This window comes from Phymastichus coffea, unplaced genomic scaffold (genome assembly GCF_024137745.1).
Source record: "Phymastichus coffea isolate CEN01 unplaced genomic scaffold, Cenicafe_Pcof_1.1 PCOF00012, whole genome shotgun sequence".
Lineage (NCBI taxonomy): Eukaryota > Metazoa > Arthropoda > Insecta > Hymenoptera > Eulophidae > Phymastichus > Phymastichus coffea.
In genome coordinates, this window is record NW_026706823.1 from 1,805,846 (window position 1) to 1,818,038 (window position 12,193).

The 12,193-nt window shown below is 37.4% G+C and overlaps 1 protein-coding gene across 1 annotated transcript in view; it reads right to left on the reverse strand.

Moving 5' to 3' along the window:
• LOC131672542 (major facilitator superfamily domain-containing protein 6) overlaps window positions 1–12,193 on the reverse strand; it is a 671,294-nt gene that overhangs the window by 622,957 nt on the left and 36,144 nt on the right. The window contains exon 2 of the mRNA XM_058949841.1: window positions 7,772–8,237. Coding sequence (XP_058805824.1) covers window positions 7,772–7,846 — 75 coding nt within the window. The 5' untranslated portion in view covers window positions 7,847–8,237. The remainder of the gene's footprint in view (window positions 1–7,771; window positions 8,238–12,193) is intronic.

Consider the following 12,193-nt stretch of genomic DNA (forward strand, 5'->3'; position numbering starts at 1 on the left):
ACCTCACTTTCAGCTCCGCTCGCAAGATAAGATGCAAGCTCCAACGGATCAACGTAGGAATCACTGGCGTTGCTGGAGCCGTCCTAGACTCCGCTCGACAGCTCACCACCATCTTCTTCCACGATCCAACCAGTACCCCCCGACTGCCGTCGTACGCTTATGTGCTTCGGTCCATCGATATTGTCACGTCCTCAGGCGCACCCGGCGAGGACTTCTGTCAGCTCAAAGCCGAGTTGCAGCTCGCAGACCCGGACTTTGATAATCCTCGAGGAGTGGATATGATCCTCGGCGCGAACCTCTTCCAGCACATCACCAAGCCCGGTTTGCAACGCTGGGACCCTCTGCTCGCCTAGCAAACAATATTCGGCTGGGCCCTGATCAGCCGCGCTCAGGAGCTGCCGAACTCCTCGCACTTCGACTCGTTTGCCACCGCTGCGGAGGCCGAGTCGAACCCTGGACACGAGGAGCTGCTCGATAATGAGAAACAGAGGAGGTGCCCGTCGCGATGCAGGTGTCCAAAGATGACGTCGAGTGCGAGAGGTTCATTGCGGCCGAGCTCTCTCGTAGTCCCGACGGCAGGTATACCGTTCCACTCTCCTTGGAACCGGGTAAGGCGGCTCTTCTCGGAGAGAACCTCGGGAGCGCGCGAACCGCGCTCACCTCGATGCATCAGCGTATGTAGAGGGACCCGTAACTCCAGCAGAGCTACCATCGCTTCATGGAGGAGTACGAGACTCTGGGCTACATGAGACTCGTCACGGACGACGAATTGGCCGACCCCAAGATCGCCACTCACTACATCCCTCATCACGGCATCTAGCAGAGAAGTGACGTGGAGCGCAAGTTACGGGTATATATATACGGGTATATATATATATATATATATATATATATATATATATATATATATATATATATATATATATATATATATATATATATATATATATATATATATATATATATATATATATATATATATATATATAATTGTATTATTTTTCAAATTCAATACTTTAAAATTCAATCAAATTCTTATACATTAACGCGACAACCACGAGAGTACGAACTATATAAAATAATAGGTGATAGTAACATCACATCCTGTTAGAAAGGGACAGTCCATTTCAATAATAATTTAAATTTGGCCTGTGACCCTATTTACAAAATTATTCACACGGGGAAAGAGAGGCGCAAATGCTCCATCTTCCAAGCATGCATACTATATGTCAGGCATGCAGGATGCACCGTTCGCACGCAAGAGAAACAAAAAGGGAAGCAGAGGAAATCACAAGCACAAAATCACAACAGCATTTTTATTAATAAAATCAGGTTTATTGTTGGTTTATTTACAATATACGTATTGTAACGATATTACACGAATACGTTGTAGAAATTAAGTTTAAATCCTAAGATAAATTTGCAAATAAAATTACCGAGAGTAAGCAAGAATTTATCCAAAAAATATATGACTAAAAATAATAAAATTAGTAATTAAACGGTTTGCTGATAGAGATTGATGTATTTTTACGAAAACGTCAACAATTGCTACTGAAACCCTTTAAAATTCGCTACTTAACTTAAAGCTACGAGAATAACACTTCTCGATGACTGCGTGACATAAAGCGAGAAAATTTCAATAATAATTAGAAGGGTCGTTCATGAAGCAGCAAACAAAGTCTAAGTCAACACGATTTTGTCCTATCGATACGCCGTTTGAAATTCTAAGTATTGTCGTATATCTAGAAAATGCCAGACAGCGCCGCAACAATTACAAAACGTAAAAAATGAAGCAGATCTCCGGAAATGGCTGAAACATTATTTGACCTGTTACAGTGCTTGCGCTGCTAGACAAGGTAGGATTAGAATCCCTTTTGCCACAACGACGAGAGAATTTATACTCACGAAAGAGGCTCCTTTTTAAGCTGGATTGCTCCTACAATGCTCTTATCACAAATATACACAATCTTTGAATAAACTTTAACGCGAAATCGCGTACGCGAAGTAAAAAATTTGTGATTTGTAAGAAATGGACTTGAAGATGCTGACTTTTATGATATGAATTGCTTATCGAGAAAAAATCGCTTTACAAAGTTATAAACTAATAAAGTTAAATAAATAACAGAACAAAATTTATAATAAAATTATATGGATTTTTTATAGAAAAAAATCACTTATCATACACGGAACTCTTTTCAAAATTGAATTTGTCAATTTAATAAATAAAATATGAATAATAATTCAATAACAAATTAACAAATTATTTCTTTCGTAAATATAAAATCGACCATCCGATAATAATCGATTTTACTAATGTTAGAAGTATATACAGTTAAATTGCTATCACGCAACAGAATTTTAAATGCTTGGATAACTTATTAATTTTTTATTTATTGATAACTTTATTAAAAAATCAGTTATCAGCGTGTCAAATTCTTGCTTCTCTTTCTCAACCCATTAAGGCCCATGCGAAATTTGGATAAAATAGCAACAAAGTAACTAGGCCATCCTTTGCATAATCAAAAAATAAAATATACATCTTTTTTCTTTTTTTTGCCATTTACAATTGTTTATAAAATATTATTTCAACAAATCACTGAAAAATTTCTAATTTTGGAAAAATGAATGCAGCAATCGATTCTTTGGGAAAATCATAATATGAACTTTTATAACATTTTTTTGTCTGAGTCCAATTTGTTAGTGTATAATTAGAATAAACAATCGCATCACGGGAATGAGAGATGCGAGTCAAATAATATCAAACTGATGATTCATTAATACATAAATGATTTACATAAGATATTGTAAGTTTATTTAGAAGAATTGAATTACTGTTCATCGCCATGTCCTTCTCTACGTTCTTTGCATACAGATATAGAACATTTTGTACAATATCACTCAGTTCTTGCTGAATACGTTGATACTCCACATTTTTTCAGGCTTTCACATTTCATCACGTGTTCGTCTGTGGAACAGCTGCCCGAAGCAATCTACTTTTTGCGTGAAGCAGAACGTGTCGAGGATAACTTGTCATATTCACAATGTAATATTCACAAACTTTTTGAACAATTTCATTAGAACCTTTTTTTTCATCTGGGTATAGCTTATTATAAATCACTGTAGTGTTCGATAACGATGCTTGTGTAAGTTGTAAAAATAGATACCATGGCCATTTTTAACTTCGAAATGAGGGCATCAAACCATTACAGTGCTGATCATGAAGATCAACTTCACCTATATTTCGATTGTACATAGGAAAAGATTGAGGAAAAGGAATAAAATTTCTAATCGATCCCTACTATCTTTGCATTGAATATTTTGGTTCATCCCCATATTTAGTAGAGAGAATCGACACGGGTTATGAATCCATTACTGTGATGTAGTTCAATTTTGAATTCTCTTCATGCATAGAAGTAATTGTTCTTCTTTCTGCTTTTTTCGGCATTTCGACTTTCGCTTTCACGCTATTCTGCCGAACAGTTCTTCTTGCCAATAAACCATTTTTTCTCAAATGGATCATGAGATCTGGATTAGTAAAGAAATTATCAAAATAAACATGGAATTTATTCAGTTCTTCTTTTTCAGTAATCTCTAGTTAGAATAAAGTAATTTCATCACTAATCTAGATCCTAAATCAACGACAAGTAAAGGATTTCGTTCATCAATGCCTAATTTTCTTGTGTAAATATTCACGTCATATACATACCTATCAGAAGAACAGAGTGCTCATTTCTTTATTCCTAATTGAATAGGCTTATTCCGTATACACTGCTTGATACCGAACTTACCATAATATTTTATCATCACTTCATCTATTGATAAATTGTAGTCAAAGAAACCAAATTGATTTTAATTCTTAAGAAACATTATATAGACTTCTAATCTTCCAGTTTTTGTCATTGTTATTTTTTTCTTGAAGTTTATGAAATCGCAAGTTCTTGGTGGCAACAAATTTATTTCTTGGCATATGTTCCAAAATTACTAGGCACTGAAAGATTCGTTTTGTTGACCAATAGTCCTAGAAACTTTTTTGGCAATTGAGGATAGTAATCATGGTCACAATAAATTTTTCCAAATCATTCGCAGACAAATCAAAATTATTTTCAGAAGTGGCTTTAATAATGTGATTTTTCATTGATTGCGAAAAAAATATTTCGAATAATTCTAAAGAATTTTTAGCAAATAATAGTAAAATAGGTGAAATATCGAAATTATACTCGTCATAAGGAGAAATATCAATCAAAGTATTATTTATCCAATTATAAATACGATTAGGCTCCAACAATTTTCTAGTACTTGTGAAAAAACTTTTCACGTGTTTTAACTAAGTGCATGTAGGAAGATCATGAGACAATGTATTTTTATCTAGGTCACTATCTGATTCTCCATTTAAACTTTCACGTTCATCAAGAATAAATGCTATATCAATATGTTCATTTTTTTCAATGTCAGAATCGTCAAGTTAATCAGGGAGATCAATACGTCTTCATCTCGCCATTGTTAGTTGCGTTGCAATATAGAATAATAAAATCTACGGTTACTAAGTACTTAAATTTACAAAAAATATATAGTACGTATCACAAAATTCTAAACAGAACAGCTCTATCCAAAATTTTCGTTTCAAAAATTGTTTCCGTAATTTTTGCATCCAACCACTAACTCGCCACTCAAACGTGATTTCTAACGCGGAAGGATTCGGAAAATCAAAAATATTTATTCACTCTTATTATACAACCAAGAAACCTTTTCACAAGTATATATTTCATTCAGAATAATAAGTACTTTGAAATGTGAGAAGTTTATCCTCATTTCACACTGCAAATTGGACTCTGACAAAAAAATGTTATAAAAGTTTTTGTCATGATTGTTCTCGTAGAATCGATTGCTGCATTGATTATTCCAAAATTAGGAATTTTTCAGTAAATTGTTTGAATAATATTTTATAAACAATTGTAAGTGGCAAAAAAACACATCCATTTTATTTTTTGATTATGCAAAGGATGGTCTAGCTACTTTGTTGGTATCTTATCCAGATTTTGCATGGGCCGTAATGGGTTAAGATACTAATTTCGTCGTGTGATATTCAAATTCGCTTTGCGTTTGTTTACTCCAAAATTATTTGTGATTTATACTTATAGATTAAATTTTGCTAAGTATTAATTAATTAATCTGCATAACAAGTTTAAATTTGAGATCACCGTATCCATATAAACTGAAAAAAGTGTTTTCGTTGATTCAAAAAGTTTGAAATTACAATTTTCGAATAGTAAATAATAGATTTCTCATAGATATGACAATACGCTTCATATATAGTAATGATTTTGATAAAATGCCCGAACACATCATATATGTGAGGTAGCGTCTTAGTTTTGAAAGCACTTTTCTTCATTTTCGAGTGTATAGTGGATTGCCGTTGCGCAGTGAGAAAAAATAGATCAGATATATTAACTAACATATCTAATATCAGATATATGAACTAACATATCTAATATCAGATATATGAACTAACATATCTAATATTAGATATATTAACTAATATATCTAATGTCAGATATATTAACTACGGATATTCGTTAAGGTGCGCACGTAGGCTAAAAAGTGATCGCAATAGAAAACAGCAAGCGTGAACAAGAGAGAGAGAGAGACCAACCGTAAATTGGTAAACTCGAAAATCAGAAACACACGATCGTGAAATGGAAGGGGGAACAGTACGCAACTAGGAAGAGAACAGTATTACTTGAACTAACATAGCAACCCGAGCGAAAACAGAAAAAAGGACAACTGTGCTCTCACCACCTAATTTTTCGAAAATTCCTTTTTAGTGTTGTTCTGTTGTTTTGCGTTGGTCCTAGTACCCCGTGTGCCCACGAAAATTAAGTTCCAGTTTCCATCGTCGCATGCAGACCAGCTCGCCCGGCTTTTTCCCATTCGTAGAGTCGCATTGGAAACTTTGTAAATGGCGGACCGTAAGAATATGAATAAAAGAAATGGTTATGAAAAGGATTATTGTTATTGATGACTCCTGTCCTCTCTCCTTTCAAAGTAGTTGCGGCTATCAAGATTAACCGCGACAAGAGCCCATCGACGTCCTTCACGGTGGAGCAGATATGCCTTCTGTACCCCCCCCCCCCCTCGCTTTAAATAATTAGTGACGCGACGTTATTTGATCCGATCCTTGACACGCGAATAGCGAAGTTCGGGACGAAAAACAAAACGAACGTGTTACAACATGTATCACATATTTTTTATTATTATCATTATATCATGAAAAATCAACAATTAAACTACCAATCTTCGTTTATACATACGTAAAATCGAAGATTAAATATACAATCATCGGTTTCTGTTTGTATGATTGGTACTGGCGATATTTGTAGTGATTTTTCTATAAGTGTAATGCATGTTTTTAACCTGAACCAAAAAAACTGCTAAAAATTGAATTTTTTTAATTTTTGAGCATATATAGCGTCAATGTAAAAGCGATTAACACATTATGTCGTTTTACTAATTATAAAAAAATCAACAATTAGAAAAAAATTGTGATAAAAATAACGTTTTAAATATTAAAAACGGATTTTTAGATTAGGAGTACTATATTCATGAGCTATTCATGAGCTTGAAGAAAATTCACAAAAAACCAGGCTCTATAAAAAATATAACACCGTCAATCTGGTAACGATAGCTATTTTAGTATAAGAAGTTAGTAGTAGTTTAGTATAAGAATAAAAAATAGGAAGGAAAAACGCCGTTGTTTATCTATATGACGGCTTGTGAGAGGTTTAAAGAAGTTCAGTTGGGGGCAACTTCATCTTTATAGATGTAACTGGAGAATTTTGATCTTAATGGACAATGCCCGTTCATATTTAATATCATTACTCAATATAAATTGCAATAATCAATATTGCTTTCTTCTTTTTCTTTCAGTAATTACAACAGTTAAAACTAGGACAGTTATCTTTCTTGAACTTATAATAAAAAATGATTAGTAAATTATTCGACTGGCTAGAAAATAAAAATTTCTTTACATAACTAGTTTTCTCTTCTGCAACCATTAGATCAAACTTTTTATTAGTTGTGACAGACCTATTAACAGCAGCATTTATTAAAAACCCACAATTATTAGAGCAATATCACATAACAGTGTAATCTAAAATTAAAAAATTATAATTCTTTCGTCTAAAAGTTTTACTTAATTCAATCATTTAACTAAAAAAAGTTTATTGTTTCATCTTTTGATTATAAAAAATATTAAAGGGAAAATTGAATAATTAAATAATGGGAATTACAACGTACCAAATAATCATTAGAGTCTGAATATATATATGCCTATATATACTTACTTTTTTCTTTTCTCTCTGTTGCAAACATACAATGATCTCTGTTCACGCGAATACGTGTGAACGAAGTAAGATTAGGGTAACGGTTCAAACTTCGGATCTGTGAATTTGATTTTTTATATAAAAACTAACGTCTAGTATTCTTAAAACGATCTTGCACATAATAACAATAAAAATAATCCATTTGCTATATTCATTATCAATTTTTTTTCCAAAAAACATTAAACGTTTTATTATTTAAATTTAATGATAACTGATTTTCCGTGTCTATTCTATGCTCAACCGATCACAATGTTGGATGTGAAAGATTCATCATTTTTTTATGATAAGATATCTCAAATTTTTAAAAATATATAATTTATACATTTTTTACTAACTGAAACCATATTCTACAATTAATTTTAAAAAAAATATGCAAGTTTTTCTATACTAACCTTCAGTAATCTGTTATATTGGAGAATATTATTTGGTCTATTATGTTCCAAAAATGTTTCAAATTCGATTCGCATATCTTTAGAATTTTTAGTTTGATTATAAGTTTTCTCTTCACCGTCGATTCCCTTTTTTCTTCTCCAAGTACTGTAATCCAGAATACGATCACTATGTCTATCTACATGTGGCAATTGAAAATTTAAAATGTTAACTGAATGTGAATTCTGGAACTTTTTTGAATCACTTAAATCTACAGAATGATAAAGATTTTGAAATGTAGTCAATTTTTTGTCTGAACCCGTTGACCTTTTTACAATTTTCTGATCTGAGTCAGGTACGTATAGATAGCTAGAATGATTTTTATAAATCAAGCATGAAGTCGCAGGTGGTTGGATGAATCCCAAAGGTAAGGTGAATATTATCCAACATGATAATGATGCTAATAAAATAACTTTACCTTTTCGCCATCTATAAATTAAAAAAGAATGATAAGTAAATTTTCAAAATATATCTACATGTAATATTTCTTAATAATATAATATGTAATATTCCGTTAATAGTATAATGTAATATTCCGTTATCTAAAAATATAAACAATTGAAAGTTAGAAAGCACAAAGAATGTCGTCTTATTATTTAAATCTTATTTTAATTTTTGATAGTCTATGCTATCACACTCAATTTTACAAGATAAGTAACGTAATATCAAAAATATAACTTTAAATGAGAGGTAGTTAGCAATACAATCGTATTAGTTTTCCAATATTTGACAATAAAATTTCTATAAATAATAACCATTAGTCGTAGAAAATATTGGCAGCATGGTAAATTATTTGCATCGAAGACAGAGTTAAGTATTTTCTTAAAACTCTAATATATAAATTGGATATCCTTACTAGCTGTAATATTAAAGCTTAAAAGCTATACTTTCAATCTACAAATCTTTGTGCTTCGAAATCTTAAATTTAAAAAGTACAATCTAAACGGAATCATGGATTGGTGCACCATTTCGTATGGGTCATAAAGATTGATGACTCGAGTTCCCCGGTCTTCGCAGCGGCCTTTTCCTATCACCGTGATCCTGCGCGACCTTTGGGGGTACCGTCGACCGAAGTTTCTATTTGCTAACCATACACATTAGTCCCATGGTTGAACATTTTGCGCAATAATATGTCAAAGGTTATTCAAAGTTTGTAGAAAATATAAATTGCTCGTCGTTGCGACCGTCTGGGAACTGAACTCCAGCCTTGCCTTGCAATGAGAGTACTATGTACAAGTAAAATAAACTCTCAGCCTGAGTATGTTTTGCTTATTCGGTACTTAGTCTGTGATGATGCGTTATCACACACAAATATATATTACCGGCACTATGACAGAACAGCCACGACTACATACACCCGCCCACGCACTCCCGGATCTCGCGAACTACGACCTCTAGAAACCTCCCTGACCGATTCGCACGACCCTTACGCTCGCGTACAACCCCTCGCGCACTCACGACCCGATCCGACCCTCCCCCGGGGAGCTAGAAGCCCCTAAAGTTTTCAGTCGCGATCAGCTGATCGCAAGCCCCCGTTAGTTAAGGCAGGCCTAGCTAGACTAAAGGTAGGAGCGACCGAGCGCGTGAGAGCGAGCGAGACCGCCGATGCTAGACCGATCGGAAGCGAGCGAGGGGAATCGGTAAGACCAACGAGCGGTAGATAGAAGAAGATAGACAAGCGACGCTAGTTGACTGACCAATCGTTATCAGCTTAGGGGTGGTCGAACTAATGAGGGAAAACCGACGCTATCTTCGCGGCCAGTAGGCAAATTAGGCGCGAAGGACCGACCAATAAATAAATTGCGCGGGTAAAAAACGTTAATATAGACGGCGCTGAGACCTGGCTTAGCAACAAGCTAGCCAATCGGCAACAACGAAGGGGAAGTAAACTAGGAGAAGCGGTGCGTCGCCGAAAAACGGCGCGCCAGTAACCGTTAAGCCTCGACGGTAGGAAGTCCGCCGAGCCTCGCCGTTGCGCGGTACGCAGAAATTAGAATAGAAGCAGAAGTGAGAATTAGAATAGAAGCGGAAGTGAGAATTAGAATAGAGGCAGAAGTGAGAATTAGAAAAGAAACAGAAGTGAGAATTAGAAAGAAGCAGGAGTGAGAATTAGAAAAGAAAGTAGAAGTGAAAAGTGGAAACAAAAAAAAAAAGAGGGGAAAGAAAAGCGAGAGTGAATACGAAAGAAATAGTGAAGGAGGTAGGCAAGAGATAGTGAAAGTGAAAATAGTACAAAAGATATTGAGAGAAATAGGCATAACAGAAGAACGATAATAGATAATAACGATAATAACGATAACAGGATAAAATAACGATAATAACGATAACAGGATAAAATAGCGGAATAACGATAACAAATAGAGCATTAATCGGCCAAAATCTACCAGGAGTAAGTACCCTTTTACTACCGATTTCTTTGCATGAATGATAACCGCGAGTTTGTCGCGCATTGCCGACCGCCGCGTTTTCGGGAGTGCCGCATGACCTTCGCGCGCATTACGCCTTGACCGAAAACGTTTGCCGTTATCCCCAAGTTTTTTTTGTCACGTCGTTCCTTGTCCCGCACCTGAAATAGTCGCCTGACCGCCGAATGTTCGCGCGCGGAATCCCGCATGACCTTCGCGCGCCCGTCACCGTTGCTTTATATGGTTTTGCCACCGACCTTTCGGAATAGTTTCGAGTCGCCGTATTGCTATCAACCGTGCAACGAGTTTTCTGAGAGTGCGCCCTTGAAATTCCTTTCCGAGTCGATCCAAACATCACACGAGTCGCGTTAGACCTTCATCCGACCGGCAAAACTCAGGTACATCGTCGCCTTTATTTTGTTCGCAAGCATCGCTATACGTAACGTCAACACCGCGAATGGTAGTCAACCTTCGCGCGACCGACCGAATTCCTGAGCGCAATTGTTTTGAACGAGCTGGAATTTTCGCCGCGAATAGATAAACCGACGTTACGTATTCGAATCATAGCCGAAGCCCGAAACATTCAACCGAGTTATTGTCCGTCTAAGCTGACTTCGCGCCGTAGTACGCCACCCGCGTTCCCCCAGTAATCTAGACCAGGCTGACCATCGCTAGGGGTAGACCTGGGTTTCTTTTGCATAATAAATCCGAATTTTCTTTATATCCGACTTATTATTGACTACACCCACTTGATCGCCCCATCCCCCGTAGCTTTCGCGACCGGTTTGAGATCGGTAAACGCGTGCGCGAATCCCCGACTGCCCTGATCACCGCTCAACCGATAGCCACCGTCGCAGCCACTACGCCACCAGTCCAGGGAAGGAGTCATCATCCCCCGAACCACTAGCCGCCAACCGGAGCGCCCCTGCGACGCCCCCCTCGATGTACCCGCTTCTGGGATTGAGAGCCGCCATGCCCCGAAACATCTAGCTAGCCGAACGAGCCGCAGCCGTGGGTGGCCTTGGAAACCACCCGTTGCCCCCTTTCCCCTTTCGCTCGATACGTCTTTCCGCTTTAGACTTGACCGAATCGTCGCCTAGGACTTCGCGCCCCTGCTTCATCCTCCACAGGTGATAGTCGGCCACGCGCGCAAGAACACCGACGGCGACAAGGAGGGAGGCGACGGGGAAACCACCCGACCTCACAGCGACCAGCAGGACCACCGAGCCGAGAACCAGCCGACGTTGCAGCGCTACCACGTTCTCCTAACGCGAGAGCACGGTAGCTGGCGCCCAACTCAATAAAATAAAGCTGCACACGTCGTCTCGGCTGACTGCGCGCCGCTGGCGACAGCGCGAGATCAGGAGAAATACCGTCTTTTATTTTTCCCCTCCCTCTCCCCCGTCGCAAATGGCGCCCAACGTGGGGCCCACGCCATCAAGTTAACTGACGATTAGTGGCTAGGGCAACACCCCCTACCCCCGATCCGACCAAGTGGCGTACCGCGACCGCGAATAAGACAATAATCGGAAGCGAATAAGTTAATGAATTTAGCGATTACATGCGACTATATGCGATGTGCTTGTGATTATATGCGATGTATATGTGATTATTTGTGTTTATATATATACTTATGCTGCTAGCTAATAATTCACTAACCTATGTGTGGGCTGACCGAATAATAATTGTAAGTTGTCCGGGTAAATTTTAAGAAGATCGCGATTGTTGGGCCTGACCTGGGACCTTTATATCCCCTGTGTTTGCGTTGGGAAGATTCTCTGTGGTAGACCTGCGAGAGTATTTGGCTAGACCTTTTGTTTAGCTAAGGGCTCGAAACCAGTTATTGGCCGACCTTGGATAGGTCGTTGATTAGGGGTTTGACCGCTGGATTCGTACGACCTCGCGATATTCTGTCCCGGGTAGCAAACCCCGACTGGACTTAACACTAAGCGGAGTGAAACCGGACTAGTGACCAGTCGA